The sequence below is a fragment of the Bos taurus genome, chromosome 1, assembly GCF_002263795.3.
Source record: "Bos taurus isolate L1 Dominette 01449 registration number 42190680 breed Hereford chromosome 1, ARS-UCD2.0, whole genome shotgun sequence".
NCBI classification, from domain to species: domain Eukaryota; kingdom Metazoa; phylum Chordata; class Mammalia; order Artiodactyla; family Bovidae; genus Bos; species Bos taurus.
This window is the reverse complement of record NC_037328.1, coordinates 4,257,839-4,276,155: the sequence shown is the minus strand read 5'-3', so window position 1 is coordinate 4,276,155 and position 18,317 is coordinate 4,257,839. Positions and strand designations below refer to the sequence as shown.

The 18,317-nt window shown below is 45.3% G+C and overlaps 1 protein-coding gene across 11 annotated transcripts in view; it reads right to left on the bottom strand.

Moving 5' to 3' along the window:
* TIAM1 (TIAM Rac1 associated GEF 1) overlaps positions 1-18,317 on the bottom strand; it is a 464,731-nt gene that overhangs the window by 155,606 nt on the left and 290,808 nt on the right. For 10 of the 11 annotated variants that reach the window (XM_024993771.2, XM_024993775.2, XM_059887391.1 and 7 more), the window contains 2 exons: positions 15,631-15,808; positions 3,390-4,363 (listed from right to left, as the gene is read on the bottom strand). In XM_024993771.2, coding sequence (XP_024849539.1) covers positions 3,390-4,352 — 963 coding nt within the window. In that variant the 5' untranslated portion in view covers positions 4,353-4,363; positions 15,631-15,808. The remainder of the gene's footprint in view (positions 1-3,389; positions 4,364-15,630; positions 15,809-18,317) is intronic. The other variant, XM_024993781.2, reaches the window with a different exon arrangement.

Here is an 18,317-nt window from a genome sequence, read left to right as displayed (position 1 = left end):
GAGACCAAAATAAGACTTCCGTTCATTTTATAGACTCTGCAGAAGGCTTCTATGTATGGAATCCCACTTGGTTCTCCTACTGGCCCCGTCAGAGGCTGGTGTCACTCACCCTGGACAGACAAGGAGCCAGTGATGAAGTGACTTTCCCAAGGTCACTGGCCGATAAGGACTGAGCCAGAAGCAAATGTGCTTCTCAGGATTGCCGGTCCCCTGTACTCTGCACTACATTAAGCTACCAGAGTGCTTTATGAGACAGAGCTCTGAGATGATCTCACTTCCACATATTAACAATTTTAGAAGGCAACAAGCCAAAGCGTGGAAGTGGCATGCAACAAGTACACGTGAGAACTTCCCGAGATGCCAGCAGTGCCCCTCTCCTGGGGGCGGCCAAGGCTCAAAGGCTCACAGCCCCATCAGTGAGGGGTGGGGGAAGCAGGAGTCCAACTGTCCCCCAGGGTCGGAGAAAGAGAGCCAGGATGCCACCCAGCACCCCCTCAAATCTTATATAGAATGGATGCCAACTTAGCGCTGTTCCAGGTGAAAGTGACAGAGGCGAGGTTTCTTTTAAAGGAGTCTGGATCAATGGAGCCTGGTGGAGCTGCCAAGCCCATCTCTGCGAATCAGGCCTGCAGTGCCAATCTGGTGATGTCTAAAGGACAAAGCCAGCGGTGCCTTTCAGGGGATCCTTTAATAGGACCTCCATCTCACCTGTGTGCTGACTCGTCAAGTTGCCAGTGCAAGCAGTGTCCTGCCCCGGGCAGGCAGAAGGGCCACAGCAGGGTCATTTCTATCATTACAATCATGCTGCAGAAAAGGGACAGGTCAGGACTCCCCCGCGGGTGGCCCAGTGCTAAAGAACCCGCCTGCCAATGCAGGGGAACCGGGTTCAATCCCTAGTCCGCCAGGAAGACCCCACACGCCTTAGAGCTACTAAAGCCCAGGTGTCACAGCTACTGAAGCCTCCCCTCGCTGCAGCTAGAGAAAGCCTGCGCACAGCAACAAAGACCCAGCACACTCAAAAATCAATTAATTAATTAAAGATGCTTTAGAAAAAGAAAAGAGGTCAAAATTCAAGGAGGGCATCTGAATGCAATATCCACGCTCACCTTCACACATCTCAGAATCAGCCTTTTTTATCATTTTGTTTCCAAGACACAAAGTCTGATACAAACACCAAAGTACCTGGGGTCCTCAACTCATAGAACACCATTCAGGATACTGAAAATCACAAGTAACAGACTGTCCCTTACTGGTGGCTTCTAAAGTACCAAGCACTAGCCTTTACCCTCCATTTTCTCAAAAATCTTATTACTCTGCCCATTTGACAGATTAAGAAATTAAGCCTTCAAGAGACTTAAAAAACTGTGCCCAAAGTTACTCAGGTAAAAAGAGCTTGGACACCAGCCAAACTTGTCCTTCAACAAATGAATAGCTGGCGGGGGGTGCGGGGGGGCTGTTTGGGGAGTGTGAAGTGTTGGTGGAATACTATTCAGCCTGAAAAAGGAAGGAAATTCTGACACCTGCTACAATGTGTGAACCCTGAGGATATCAACCTAAGTGAAATATGGGAAAGGGAAGTCGCTCAGTCGTGTCCGACTCGTCGCAACTCCATGGACTGCAGCCCACCACGCTCCTAAATCTGTGGGATTTTCCAGGCAAGAGTACTGGAGTGGGCTGCCATGCCCTTCTCCAGGGGGATCTTCCCAACGCAAGGATGGAACCCCGGTCTCCCGCATTGCAGGCAGATGCTTTACCATCTGAGCCCCCAGGGAAGCCCATGAAATAAGACACAAATAGACAAATATTGTATGATTCACTTTAGATGAGGTGGTGGTTTAGTCGCTAAGTCGTATCCGACTTTTGCAACCACATGGACTGCAGCCCACCAGGCTCCTCTGTCCGTGGGATTTTCCAGGCAAGAGTACTGGAGTAGATGAGGTATCTAGAGTCAAATTCACTGAGACAGAAAGTAGAACGGCAGTTGCCAGTGGCTGAGGAAAGGGTAAAAGGGGAACAACTGTTTAAGGGGGATGAAGTTTCAGTTCCACAAGGTGAAGAGAGTTCTGAAGATGAAGCATAGTGATGGCTACATGACCATGTCAATGTATTTAATACCCCTCAACCATGCACTGAAAAATAGTCAAGATGACCATCTGCCCATTATACTCAGACACCCTTCCCAAGACAACTGAACCTCACAATACCCCCCTGACCGTCATGGAAGCAAGACCGGAGGTGCAACATCACCCTGCTGGCCAGGTCAGAGCACACCTGCTGATTTCCAGCTGACCTCAGTGGTATTCACTGCTCACTCTGGGGGCCAATACACCTTTCAGGGCAAAGGAGCCCCACCTGGATTCCGGATCCGAAATGCCATCCTGTAAACTACCAACCCATCCTCAACATGAGCCAGGACTCCTGGAACCCTGCTCCAGGACCAGAAAAGGACTGATGCAGGCAGGATTACTTGACATGTCATTAGCCTTGTGACACTGGGTTGGTCACAAAGTTTGTACAGGGGTGACCAGACCCCCGAATGAACTTTTTGGCCCGCCCAATTATCAGTAATGATTAGGGAATACGAGGGCACTCTTTGTTTTATTAGCAAGACACATTTTAAATCTTTGAAAACGCTTTCACACGCACACCATCATGCCCCAGACCCTGAAGCAGCTGGGTCAAGCATCTTCACCCCAGTGCTCCGAAGAGCACCTGGAAGTCAGGTTTTTGCCCAAGGTCAGAAGCCAGTTGGCTGCAGAGCAGACCTGGAACCCACCCATGTTATTCCTCCTGCAACACCTCCCTCCAGAGAGAGAGGGCTGGCCAGCATCGCAAAGGAACAGGAAATTGAAATGGCTCCCGGGAAGGCAGTCAGCCTGCCAACCTCGGACAGAAGCTGACAAATGACCAGAGCCGGCCCCGAATCAAAAAAGGCTTCCTCCAAGGAGCCGCCTGCCGACTAACCTCTTCCCACCTGCGGCGCGGGAGAAATAAGCTCCAAGAGTCCACAGCCCACCATCCCCATCTGTCCATGGAGAGAAAACCACGTTAGGAAGGAAGCACAGAACCAGTGAGATGCTGCTCAGAGCTGAACTGGAGAGGCAGTTTCCCCATACGAACTTATCAGCTTCATTCCCACTCCTGTCACCTCACCCCCCCCCCCCCACACACACACAGAAGCTTCTTCCTGAATCCCCACCCCTTCAGCAACAGAACTGCAAGAGGGGCGAAGCAGCAGACAGACGAATCTTCAGAGAGGCAGCACCCACCAGGGAAAAAACTGTGTTTAACACGCAGCTACAAGATGGGAAACCTTCTAAGAGCCCAATCATGCACTTCGAGTCATGCACCAGTTTCCAAAATACCAAAACAGATTCCAGGCACTTTACCTGAGTGGTTTTTGCTCTTCTGCCTTGCATGCTGCTGCTATGGCTAATCTGTGGGTTGGTGGCACCTTCAGAGAGACAGTGAGATTTCCTACACGGGAGTGTGTTATAATTACTGTAGGGGAGAGCCTCTTCAGCGGCAGCTGGTGGCATCTTATGGTTCGCGAGATCGGGGATGTCAGACACCAAATTCCGACAGTAGCCTGCAAGTTTGCTCCTGGGTCCCCCGTTTGCCGTCACCCCAGAGTTCTTCTGAGCGTACAAGTCTCCCAGCGAATTGGCCCGTTGACAGGCACTGAGCTGCCGCGGACTCGCCCGGGTTTCCATCGCCCGAGCCTCCTCGCAGTCTTTCTCCTCGGCGGAACCCAAGATCTCTTCGTTGCTTGTTAAATGTTCTTGGCTCAGATCAGACAGTGAGAATTCCAGGCTGTCCTCCCGCCAGATGTCTGCGGATTTGGAGCGTTTCTTCTTAAAGCTCGCTGTCTCCATGAACGCGGGTCCGTTGGAGGCATAGGGGCGCTGCCGCCTGCCGCCCTCCGCCAAGTACGTCGCGTCATCCCCGTAAAGCCGGCTGTCTTCCGAGTCTGGCATGCTCTGCACGGAGGCTGCTGTGAGGACGATGCTGCTGTCCACGCTGGGAGCGACGGAGGAATCGGTGTAAGACACGGGTCTCAAGCCCACATCCACTCGGTCCACCCAAATGGGGCTCCCGAAGTCCTCGAGGGTGCCTTCCTGGGAGAAGGGCTCCAGGCCATTTTCAGCCAGGGACTGGGGGATGCTGGGGGTGCTGCTGGACCGGGTACTCACTTCGGAGTTCCTGTGGATCACCTTGCCGGAGGAGGCGTGCCTGGTCCGCCGTGCCTTGTGCGACAGGCGCAGGGATCGCGACGTGTGCTTGCGCCCCAGGACCGCGTGCTTGTCTCCATAGAACTCATGCACGACACTTTGACTTTCTGCGTTTCCCATGGTTTTATGGTCTGTAGCAAGGAAAAAAAAAAAAGGAGAGGATCACTGAGTCACCCATGGGTACGGGCGGTTAACGGGAAGAGCTCGGTACCTACAGAGGGCAGACAGCTTGACAGGTAACAGCGGCGCCTATATGCACCTGGCAGGCACTTGGACTCAACGCGGCAGCAGGTGAGAACTAACATCACCGACTGAGACTACTCCTGCGGAGATGTGAAATAAGAACATAAATAAGGCCATGGGGGATGACACGGGTCTCTGCCGGGGGAGGGGAGCAGCACTCCAGGCATGGCACAGACTTGCTTTCCTAAAGCTGGCAACACCTGCTTTCTTCTCCCTAACCTCTAGAGTTGTCTATTTAAAGCTCGACGCCTCTCCACCAACTAAAAACTCTAAAAAGTACAAACCAAGGTGTCTGCTCCAAATGAGTAACGTTCTGTTTGAAATGACATATTTCAAAAAACCAGGCGAAACTCCGAGATGCACTGGATAAAGGTCCTTCCTCCCCATAGGTTTCCGTTTCATCCTGACTTCATCTACACTTCAAAATCAATCAAAAACGGGAAAGCCCAAGATGTGAAGTCCAGTCAACTCTTCCTGATAAAGTCAAAAAGAAAAGGGGTTTTTTACCTTTAATGCCACAACTTTCTGAAAACCTTAACAGGGGAAGGGGGGCGAAGTGGGAGAGGGAGAGGGAGATGCCCAAAACAAAACAGAAACCCCACTCTCTGCCCGGCAGCAAACTAATGGGTTCATTTCTGGGAGCAAATCCAACTGGAGAACATTAATCTGGTACAGAGTGCCCTGCACACAGAAATTCACATGATGAAATCACCAAATGCGATTCAGCCTTTTGGAGCTACCCAGGTTAATTCAAGTCCTTTCCTTAACATTGTTCCGGTCTCTCTCATTGGTCTGAGGGCTGTTACCCACAGTGAGAAATTAAAACATCCTCAAAGCTCGACAAGTATGACTGTATTTAGCCTTATTCTCCTTGCTCTGCAGTGAGGTTTCTCTAGACCATTTCAACTGTATACACTTAGGATACACACATGAAAATGGTCAGAAAGGAGAGAAGAAAAATAGAACAGCTGAGCGCATCCCTGAGTTGATGTGTATAATCATTTACACGGTTGTTCATTCAGAAAATATATATACTGGGACTTCCCTGGTGGTCCAGTGGCTAAGATTCCATGCTTCCAATGCAGGGGGCCTGGGTCTGATCCCAGGTCAGGGAACCCAGTGGCTCAGATGGTAGAGAATCTACCTGGCAATGCAGGAGACACTGGTTGGATCCATAGGTGGGGAAGATCCCTGGGAGGAGGGAATGGTTACCTACTGCAGTATTCTTGCCTGGAGAATCCCCATGGACAGAGGAGCCTGGAAGGCTACAGTTCATGGATGGGTCACAAAGGGTCAGACAGGACTGAACGACTAACGCTTTCACTTTCACAAGGAACTAGATCCCACAGGTGGCAACTAAGATCCCGTATGCCAGCAACTAAAAGATTCAAAGTGCCAAAACTGGAGACCTGATGTAGCCAAATAAATCCTTTTTTTTTTTTTTTTTTTTAAACAAAGAGGTGGGGATGGAGCCCGGATGCTCATGCCAGCTTCTGCCCTGACTGGCTGAGCAATCTTGAAAACTGTTTAAAAGAAGAAAAGAAAGAAAGAAAATAAATACTGCATAGCTACCATGTTCCAGAAACCAGAAATACAGCAGAGAAAAAAAGACACACATTCTCCACTCTCATGAAACTGATACTCCAAGCCAGGGAAGGGATACAATAAACAAAAAAGCAAAAGGTACAGAGGGAAACAGGAACAAATTTATTGGACCTATTACACTCTGAAACCCCCTGCAATATAATATATTCCTTCCCAATGCTCCAGAACCACTCTACAATCCTACTCTTCAGTCTCAAAGGTTGCTTAAACTCCTACAAGCACATCTTTACAGAAATGAAATTTGTGGCAACAAGAAGGGAAAAACCTCCATTGAATGTTCCGATGAGTTCAGAGGTAACTCATACAGACACCAGATGTGAAGCTATTCCCATACTGGAATATTCTCTACCAGGTCACACATCATATGATTCTGAGAGCGAAGTTTCCAAGAAAGAGAATCATCCTTTTACTAGTAGCAAATATACTTCAAAGCAATAAGTTCACGCCCCTCTGGCTGGTACCTTTAAGAAGCAAGGAAAAAACATAGAGACTCAACTCAGTACAGGGAAAATGAAAAGATTCATGGTCCATGTGTGACCATTTATGTGATCTATATTCCTAAGAATATCATGTGCTACATTTTTACAAGTAAAATATTTTAACAAGCATCTAAAGTAAGGCTAAAAGCCATGACCAGTGTCTCAGGGTTCTTGATTTTTTAAGGGTATAGCTTTCCTGATAACTCAGTTGGTAAGGAATCCGCTTGCAATGCAGGAGACCCTGGTTCAATTCCAGGTTGGGAAGATCCCCTGGAGAAGGGAAAGGCTACCCACTCCAGTATTCTTGCCTGGGAAATCCCATGGACAGAGGAGCCTGGCTGGCTACAATCCATGGGGTTGCAAAGAGTCAGACACGACTGAGTGACTTTCACTTGAAGATACATAGATGGGGACTTCTCTGGTGGTCCAGTGGTTAAGAATCTGTCTGCTAATGCAGGGGACACAGGTTCCAGCCCTGGTCCAGGAACTAAGATTCTACATGCAGCAGGGTAACTAAGCCTGCATACCACAACTACCGAAGCATGCGTGCCTAGAGTCTGCAAGAAGAGAAGCGCACCCCCAACAGAGTAGTCCCCACTCAACGCAACTAGAGAAAGCCTGAACACAGTCTAAAGAAGACCCAGCACAGCTAAAAGAAAAAAAGAAAGATACCTGAATGTGTCTATGCATCTATATGTTTTGCCAAGGAATAAATAAAAGTTTAGAAAAAGTATTAGCCACAGTCCCATTTTAAGAATCACATAGATTTAAACTCAAAAGAGGGAAAGAATGGAGGTGACAGAAACCACGGTGTAGAAAGCCAAAGCTGTCACCCCAAATATGCTCAAATGGACCCCCCAATATGCTCGGATGGAGCCCCCCCCTTCTGCTGTATACAAAAGTTTGCAAATATAAATTGACAGACATATTCTCAACAACAAATTTCTGGTTAGGCTTGTTTCTGCCAACAGAAAACTAATCAAGTTAAAAGCCTCAGGAGCAGTTTCCTAAAGCAAATGGCCCCAGCCTTCAAGAATTACAGCGTTCCCTGCATCGCTCTGATGGGTCTGTTATATTAATAGCATTTTTAGTAGCAAGATTCTTTTCAGCCAGCCAAGGTAGGAAAGAAGCCATTTTTATCTTCAGAACTAGAATTTAGAGATGAATGCCAAATCTCTTAAATCCTACCAAGAGCGATTCTCAGGGGATGATCTAAGTCGAGTCAGCAGGAAGTTTGAAGCAACTCAAGTTAGGAGAAAAATGTTCCTAGGGACTGCCGAAACACCCCTTCCTTTAAGAGCTTTCCCCCAAAGGTCAGTGCGACTCATGAAGGCCCATGTGGGGGTCAGTGGGGGACCCTGAAACAACACAAGCATGAAAAATGAAAATTGCTCACTGCATACAACAGACACAATCTCCCCTTTCAGGGACGACCCCATCCCACAGGCAACCCACAGAACACTGGTGATTTGAGAGCCCTAATCTTCTCCACGTACAAATGGCAAATGCCATCTACTTTCACCATCTTCACATTCCCCCACTCTCTCCTACCTAACTCTTATCATTTACTTACAACAAACCAAAACAGCCTGGTTTACACTTTACATTTACACAGTCTTTATTTGTTTCTCTGAATCTGGAAGCAACTTTGGTTAGAAAGTGGCTTACACTTTTTTTTTGAAGCCTCTATCGAGAGTGCTTCCCTGATAGTTCAGAAGGTAAAAGAATCTGCCTGCAATGTGACAGACCTGGATTGGATCACTGGGTTGGGAAGATCCCCTGGAGAAGGAAACGACAACCCACTCCAATTATTATCCCCTGGGGAAATTCCATGGACAGAAGAGCCTGGCTGAGCTACAGTCTGTGGGGTTGCAAAGAGTCAGACACGTCTGAGCGATGAACACTCACACTCATAGAGACTACAAGTGTTCTATGCATGATAAGGAGTCAAAAAATGCTCATGCACTTTAGAAACAAAAGTACAAGGTAGTGATCAGTACTTAGCCAACAAAATCACCACACAGTCACTAGGAAAGAGGGGAAAGATTAAGGGGGGAGAGGACAGGCTGAAATGCAAAAACTGGGCTAGAAATGGACAAGCAGGGACTTCCCCTCGTGGTCCCGTGGTTAAGATTTCGCCTTCCAACACAGAGGGTGGGGTTTTGATCCTTGGTCATGGAGCTAGGATCCCATATGCCTCTGAAGCCAAAAAACCAAAACATAAAACAGAAGAAATATCGTAACAAATTCAAGAGTGTAATAAACTCAATTTGTAACAACTTGAAAAGCAGAGCCTCAGAACACAGATACATGATGGCAAGCTAGAAAATGTTACCATTTTTAAACTCATTCAACTCCCTATTGACTTCCTTAGGGAAAATATTAGTGGCCTCAAACAGCTTGCACTTGCAGAGGGTAGTTAGGGGGAGGCATATTAAGCAGGAGGTGGTGGGCAAGACTGTAACACAGGGACAACTGTCTGAATTTAAACCTCAAATCTTAAACTTTCTTTCCAGTCCTCTAAGATACAGCTTCCTGGCTTCCCCAGAGCCTTTGTTCATGCTCTTTCCTTGGCCTCCAACTCTCCAGCCTTCAGGCATCTACACCTGGCTCGCTCTTTCCAGATCTTGACTCAAATGTCACCTTCTTAAAGAGATCTTTCCTAGCATCTCTATCCAAAATGACCCCTTGGAGCTCAACACTTCCCACCCCTCTTCTTTGCTTCCCCCCTACTCCTTAACATTTGTCATAACTGTCTCAAAAAATGTTTTTCATTTCCTTATTTTTTTTTTATTCTATATCTGTCCCCACTAGAACCTAATTAAGCATCAGGGAGGCAGAAAGTTAGTCTCGAGTATTGCTATATTCTCAGTGCCTAAAACACTGCCTGAAAGGCACTAGGAGCTCAGTAGGAAAACACAGAATGAATGAATGACAAAGTTTAATCTAGAATGTAAAAAACCAAACTCACACAGCTGCAAGAGAAAAGCGATGAGGGTGTTAGCATAATGTAAACTAGAGAAAAGACACACTGGCCTTAAAAATGCCAGCTCTCCTACATGAGAGTGCCCAGAAAATGCACCCATTTCCAGACTGTGTGCTGTTCTCTATGTCTCCTCCACCTGCAGACTGGTGTAGGTCCCTCAGCCCAGGCCCCTGGGTTTGGGATCACCCTGATTCTGTGAGCTGAGCTGATGGTTTCAGCCTGCCCTGCTCCACTGTTCTCCCCAACCTTCAATCACCTAGGCAGAGACTCATGGCCTCGCCTTTGTCTCATTTCACTTAATTCCTACATCCCTCCTCCTTTTGGAGGTTTAAGAAAGGGGGTTGGAATTGAGAGAGTACCTCTCCTCCATGTCGGGGAGACAGCTCAGGACTGAGCAGCCTGAGATGATCCAGAGGAAAATACTGACAAAGGAGACCTAGTGACATGATGGGGAGGCGTCATTTGAAAGTAGAGGCGGTCCAAAAAAATCAAGAGATTCTTAGGGTCAGAGACCAAGGACACTAGAGAGAGGATGAATTCTCCATTCTTCCCAACACCATGACCTTTCTCCTTAAGTCATGAGCTAAACTTTTCATAGTAACTTCCTTTAAATCCCATCAAAGTAAATACACAGCAAAAGAGTAAAAAAGTACTCCCATCAAAATAAGTGCACAGTGAAAGTACTTAAAGGAACTTTCTCAATCAGTATAGGCAGCACTGTGTGCAACAGACAAGACATGGAAGCAGCCTAAAGGTGCACTGACAGATGAATGGATAAAGATGTGGTGGACCTGTGCAATGGAATACTGCTGCTGCTAAGTCACTTCAGTCGTGTCTGACTCTGTGCGACCCCGGAGACGGCAGCCCACCAGGCTCCCCTGTCCCTGGGATTCTCCAGGCAAGAACACTGGAGTGGGTTGCCATTTCCTTCTCCAATGCATGAAAGTGAAAAGTGAAAGTGAAGTCACTCCGTCGTGTCCGACCCTTAGCATGGACTGCAGCCCACCAGGCTCCTCCGTCCATGGGGTTTTCCAGGCAAGAGTACTGGAGTGGGGTGCCATTGCCTTCTCCACAATGGAATACTACTCAGCCATAAAAAGGAATGAAATAACGCCATTTGCAGCAACATGGATAGACCTAGAGATTATTATCCTAAAGGAAGTGAGCCAGACAAAGACAAATAGTATGTTGTTGCTTATATGCTGGATCTGAAAAAAAGAACATACAAATGAACTTATTTACAAAACAGACCCACAGACACAGAAAATAAACCTATGGTTACCAAAGGGGAAAGGAGGGAAGAGATAATTAAGAGTTTGAGATGAATACATACACACCGCTGCTGCTGCTAAGTTGCTTCAGTCGTGTCCGACTCTGCGTGACCCCGTAGACGGCAGCCCACCAGGCTCCCCCGTCCCTGGGATTCTCCAGGCAAGAACACTGGAGTGGGTTGCCATTTCCTTCTCCAATGCTTGAAAGTGAAAAGGGAAAGTGAAGTCACTCCGTCGTGTCCGACTCCTAGCAATGCCATGGACTGCAGCCCACCAGGCTCCTCCGTCCATGGGATTTTCCAGGCAAGAGTACTGGAGTGGGGTGCCATTGCCTTCTCCGATATACACACTACTATACATAAAATAGATAACCAACAAGTACCTGCTGTATAATACAGGAAACTATATTGAATATTTTGATACAATCTTTAAGGGGAAAGAATCTGAAAAGTAAATAGCTTTACCACTATGCTGCACACCCTAAACTAACACAATTTAACACACACACAAAAAAAGTACAGTCATTAGGGTGGTTCGTAGATACATCAGATAGGTGATTCTTTCTCAGGGACTGCTTTTATAGATTTATTAGCCTACTAAGCCTTATGTAATAAAATGATATAAAACTATTTACACACTTTGGAAAAAAGTCTCAAATCCCTAGCTTTGGTAGTTTGCGGAAATTAAGATGCAACCATTAAGAGAGGCTAGGTGAAGAGTATGCTTACTGTGTTCAATTTCATGTGGATCTATAATTATTTCAAAATAAAAAGTTAAAGCTGTCACTCACTGGGAGTTTCTGGTCAAGGGAAAATTTTGTTTAAAAGTGACAATGCTGCCAAATGAAGCTTTTTGAATCCTCTTTTTCAACAAATTATGCAATAAGAAAATAAGCACTCACAGGGGCATTATCTGGCACAAGGTCATCAGGAAACAGACACAAAACAAGCAAACACAAAACAAGGTCCAAAGTGAGAGTCAATGGGGAAGCAGGGTGATTCGCTAGGGACAGGGCTTCTGTCTTTAATAGTCGTGAACAAAACTGAAGTACTATTTATAGTACCTGGTGGCAGCCAAGATGAAGTAAGACACAGTGGCTGGTCTTTCTTCCAATGATAAAGATTTAAAACCTCTGAACCAAAGTAAAAAGCAACTACCTGAGGCTTCCGAAGAATAAGCAAAAGCAGGTAAGTCGGGGATGGGAAGAAACACAAGGTCTTCCCTGGTGCTTCAGTGGTTAAGAATCCACCTGCCAATGCAGGAAACATGGGGTCAGTACCTGCTCTGGGACAATCCCACGTGCACAGAGGCAACGAGTAAGCCCCCACTTGTGGAAACTAGCAATGAGGACCCAGTGCAGCCAAAAATAAATAAACAAGCAATAAAACTGAAGAAGCCACTCTACCGAGAGTGGGTTTCCCATTTCAGTTTGTATTACTCTCATTTCTCTTCCAGCCTTGCATGGAGGGTGAGCACACAGTCCGTGCATGCATGCTGGGTCGCTTCAGTTGTGTCCAACTCTTGGCGGCCCCGTGGACTGTAGCCCACCATGACCCCATGGACTGTAGCCCACCAGGCTCCTCTACCCATTGGATTCTCCAGACAAGAATACTGGAGTGGGTGGCCATACCCTCCTCCAGGGGATCTTCCTGACTCAGGAATCGAACTCTCACCTCTTCTGTCTCCTGAATTGGCAGGCCGGTTGTTTACCACTGGTGCCACCGGGAAGCCTGAGCACACAGCTAGCCATAACAAAAGCAGCAAAACTCACAAGATGTGCCCTGTCATTCTGGCCAAAGAAATCGAGACTGGGGATACCTGCAAGCCAAAGAGTGAGGGCGATCTCACAGAAGACAGAGGTGGAGGAAACTAATCAGCTAATGTCATGTATAAACCTACCCAAATCCCAGCTCACTCCTCAGGTGCATGTGCCTGGGACTGACCCAGAGAAAGACAGCAAAGGCTTGGCGAACTGAGCTATGACATAAACACAGCTCACCTCTCAGTCTAACTCCCAAGTGGTGCGTGTGTGGACAAGGCCACAACTTCGGAGCAAAGGCTTTGAAAACTGAACTGACATCGGACCTACCACCCACAGGAGGTCAAACAGAACTTGCCATCTGAACCTAGCCAGGTTGATTGCTTACTAAAATAGGAAAAAAAGAAAATTCAACATTCTCCAGATGATTTTAACAGGACCTAGATTCTCCCAATGTAATACTCGAAAGTGTCCACAATGCATTCCAAAGAACCAGGAAAATCTAATCAGTTCTCAGGGGAAAAGACAATCAATAGATGCCAACCCCAAAGTGACCCAGATGTTGGAATTATCAGGCTTTTAAAGCAATTAGTATAACTATGTTCACTGAGTAATAGTAAACACTCCTGAAATAAATGAAAATTGTAACTCCTTGGAACATCTATGAAAGATCTCTGTGAACATCAATTATTATGTATGAGTGGAGAAGGAGAATACAAATTAAAAAGAAAGGTAAAATATTTTTAATTTGATCCATAATACAAAACTAGCTGCATTTTTTAATCATCAGATGTGAAGTTTTCTTGGTATTGCATGAGAAAACATTTGAGTTAACAGAAACTCACCCATGGTCAAGGTATCCAGGCAGAGAGAACAAAGAAAAACACTACTATAACTACAGATTGTTCAGAGGAAAAAAGGGAGAAAGAAAGAAGATACAAGAGAAACAAAAAATAACCTCATCACTTTGCAGACTAAGGAGGTTATAATAATATTTTTATGGTTTAGGATGTCTAATTCCCTAGATGAGACCAGAAGTTCAAGCGGTACTCCAGACAGCAAAATGCCCCACCCTTTAGCTGAACAACAGGAAAGCTCCACATGATTAAAGCCCAGCCTTGTGGGTCAGCTTGCTGGGGCTTGCCCTGTTCAGAAGTAGATAATCAAAAAGATAATTATATTATTAGGGTCAATCACCTCTGGAGCAAAACTCTTATTCTCAGGAAGTAAAAACTTATATTTGAGATGCATCTCCAAGATACTGGCTTTGAGGAGATTAAAATTCTAAAGACGCTAATATTTTACCTTCTTTCTCTCTCTCTCATAAACACACACACACACGAAGAGGGAGAGAGAGACACATAGAGAATATATAGACCTGTGTAAAAAAATTTAAAGTTAGCATCCTAGATAGAGATTATGGGGTAATTTAATTTTCAAAAGAATACTTTGCTTTTCGTATTTTCCAAAGCAACTACACTAAAGCTATAATTCACTGTTTTGGCCATGCTGCACATGAGATCTCCGTTCTCTGATCAGGGATAGAACCTGCACTCCCTGCAGTGGAAGCACAGAGCCTTAATCGACTGCCAGGCAGGTCCCTTACCTAGAATTCAGTTATGGCAAAGAAAAGAATAAACGCTTTAAGTCCCTAGGTTTCTTGGATAATTCTCAGAGAGTGAGGATGGGGACACCAGGCTGACAGCTAAAGCAAAAAAGCACCAAACCCAAACTTAAAGCAGATGACTTGAGAAAATTACCCAAGATAAAGAAGAAAAGACTACCGAGCTTGGATTTCACCATCCTTTCTCGACATTCCAGTGGCGCTCTGCTTGATCTCCTCCCATTCCGTCTGTGCACGGTTATTTGTACCTTGGCACACTTGTCTTTCTTTGCATGAACCCCTTATTTTATTACAAGCTCCCAGTGGCAGGGACCATGCCTTACTCATTATTATATTGGCCATCTAAGTGAACTGGAGTTTTAGTACTGCTTTTTTCAATGGGATGCTCACCTCTCAGATTGTCTATAACAAGAATATTTCAAAAATATAAAGCATTAGAGCCCACAGTGGGCACACGATGACCCAGCTTATATTCAAGTCAAAGTTAACTATTAAAACATGGTTTCTCTTGTTGGTAAGGGTACTATAGAATATGAACATAAGGCATCTAATGATGTATACAAATTATAATTGTTAATAATAAAATTTTTCACTCCCTCCTGAGGTATTTAAGAACTTATTAAAATAAACGTAATGATTACCCTTCTATGATTTGAAAACAGACCTCCGAAATTGCAGGAGAAAGGATGAAATGTATTTATTTCAAAGTTAAATTTGAAGCAAAAATCACAAGACAACAGATTGCAAATTTAAAATTAGATTCTAGTGGGAGGGCTTGGTTTCAAGCCTGTTTTTTCCCTACTGGAGGCTGAGCCTGAAGACAGGGTAAGGGGGTTGGGGGGAGAGCGGGGGGAGGAGAGCTAAGATTAAACTGAGACAAAGTTCTGAAAGTTTTAGCTAAATCTTTACAAACCCATGAAAAGTATTTTGCCAAGTCACACACAAATACCCCTAACACAGGAGACTAAACAGGAAAGTTTTGCAACAAATAAAAGATGATCTTTGATTTAGAAAGATTATTATTTTGACTGCATTTATTTTGCTTTTTAAGAGATTATCTAAACCAGAAACAAAACATGTCATTGTTCTGAAGTAAGATTTTTGAAGCCGGGTTTACCTTTTTTAAACATAATCCCATCTAAAGATGGTAAAGCTTGGGAATAAATTTCAAAGATCCCTGAGAGCAATTCACAGAGGGAAAAAGATAGGTACCTGCTTTTTCTTTTCTTTTTTTTTTTTTTTAGTTTTAATGCTAATACTTTTGAATTGCTAGATGGGCATAACCTTAATCCAAAAAAGTGAGTTCAAATTCTTTTTCCCACAAGCTGCATACACCATGACAATGCCGTGGTACCTGTCTCACCACCTCTGAAGCATTACGTTTAATTCATGGAGGTATACACAGGCTCAAGCACACATTCACAAACTTACCTTACAAGGCAACAACGGTTCCCAGCCCAACTTGCCCCAAGAGCACTGTGGCATTTAGATACGGAGCCTGGTGATGATGTCAGGATGAACACTGACGGTGGCTAGGAAGTGTCTCAGCACCTGCCCCTGGAGCTGGCCATCACAGTCTCATCTGCGTCTATGCAGCTATGCCAAAAACCTGGAGAGGGCAGAAAAAAGAAAGCCACTATTCAGCCAGAACACAGGAAACAGGAATTTTCCATCAAACCTATTTACATAAATTCTCCAACATCCATTTCATATGAAATAGCACACCCCAGACCAAACAATGCAACATTCAGCTACAGGTCTAAAATGACAGGCATAAATCCATAAATATAAGCATGCTTACGTTTACAATAATAAATCGCTTTACAAACTCAGTCATATTTTATCCTTTTATTTTGTCTCTACAGATGAAAGTATCAGGTAACAGAAATCAATTTCAGTAGCATGATCTCATGGTTCCCTCTTCTTTTTAAAGTGTTATTGGCATACACGTGCTTTACAATGTTGTGTTAGTCTCTGCTGTAGAGCCATGATCAAAACCATACACAAACAGTAAATGCTGGAGAAGGCGTGGAGAAAAGGGGTGTTGGTGGGTAGAAATGCAGACTGGGGCAGCCACTGTGGAGAACTGCATGGAGGGTCTTTAAAAAACTAAAACCAGAACTACCATACGACCCAGCAATCCCACTCCTGGGCATAGGCTTGGAGAAAACCCTAATTCCAAAAGGTACCTGCACCCCTACACTCATGATCCCCTTTGAATCTTTCAAACATCTCAACAAACAGAAATGAGTGACAGGAAACCAGGGAGTCTCAGTTACTCTCAAAGCAGAGCTATAGCTATCACAGAAGTTGAAGAAGATGCTAAAAGACAGTAAAACAAAAGACCAAATTCAATGATAGACCTTCTCATCATATACATGGGGTACTGCTGAGAATTCGTGCTCACGAACTCTCATGTTTTCAAAATAAGCTCCATGAACAGGCATTGTGAGTGGTCTTTGTTTTCTAAAACCTGGCTTCTGGTGAGACTGGAGATGCTAAGACAGGAGAGGGGCTTCTAATGGCTCAGTGGTAAAGTATCCGCCTGCCAATGCAGGAGATGCAGGTTCAATCCTTGGGTTGGGAAGATCTCCTGGAGAAGCAAATGGCAACCCACTCCAGTATTCTTACCTAGAAAATTCCATGAACAGAGAAGCCTGATGAACTACATTCCATGGTGTCGCAAAAGAGTCAGACACAACTTAGTTGACTAAACTACAAGACAGGAGAAAGCCCCAAGGGCTTCCTGGGGGTGGCTGCCTCTTATTCCTCTCCTACAGATCATTCCTGTGGGGCTGCCCACAACTAGCACCTATAACTGGTAGCCTCATTAAGGTAGAACTCAAGATGACAAACAGCTTGCAGAGAAACACACAGAAAATTGCCTACTGTTGTGGAAGGTGGTCACATCAAGACAGTAAATAAATAAATATCCATATCCATAGAAGATAGCATAGTAAGTGAAGTTCCTGTTCACCTTATCTTGGAAAATATGCTACTTTGCTGTGAACCTGGTGAATCACACTTGCCAGGAGAGGAACACGAGTTCTCAGCAATACGCCATTATTACCCTCCAGTTCATGTCCTTGCCATAATTCCCCCACTGCTGTCCTGTTCCCTCTCTTTTCCCAGGCATCCTCCTTAAGCTGCTCTCTGCAAAGTTTTACATTTTCAAAGCAGTTCCTGAATTGCTTAGGAACTGGCAGAAATTAATAAGCAACAGCCCATTTATATTGAAATGGACTCATTACGGTGCCAGCTGCCAATAATTTGCAAGGGCTGGATTCTTGCTGGCAAACCAGGCCTGCAGGCGGCTGTCCTCCACCTGCACATGGAGGCTGATAATGCATTTTTTATACTTGAAAAAAGAAAAAGTACATATTCTGCTACCAGAACTGAAATGTTTCTCTATTATAGTCTTCTATTCCCTGAGCAGAAAAACGCTATGGGGAAGAAAGTGAAAGTTATCAGGCATTGTTTAAAAAATATGTAGGAAGACAAAACCCAGTCTATCTAGGATCTGGGATCCTTTTTTCTCCCCCTGATTCTGATGGAAAAAGTATTTTAACCTGTGACCCATAGAACTGACCCCATGATATAAACAGATGAAGAGAACATATTTGCTCTTTGTGATCAGCAAATATGCTAAGATTGCAACGAGTCACCAAGGATTCAATCTGTATCAAGTACTCACAGTGGATGGATTAACTCCACCATAGCCTTGTGAATATACACCACAACAACCTGAGAACCATCAGGATTCGGGTTTTCTTTACGAGCCGCAAAGAATCCACCCTCAACAGGAGGTAGTCAGGCTTCCTGGGTGGCTCAGTGGTAAAGAATCTGCCTGCCAATGCAGGAGACACAGGTTTGAGCCCAGGTCTGGGAAGATTCCACATGCCATGGAGCAACTGAGCCAGTGCGTCACAATTACCGAGCCCACGAGCCACAACTACTGAAGCCTGCACGCCCGAGAACCCATGCTCCACCATAAGAGAAGCCTCCGCAAGGAGATACCCACACACCGCAAGGAGGAAGGAGCCCCTGCTCACCGCAACCAGGGAAAAGCCCGCGCGGCACCAAAGACCCAGCACAGCCAAAAGCAAATAAACAAGCAA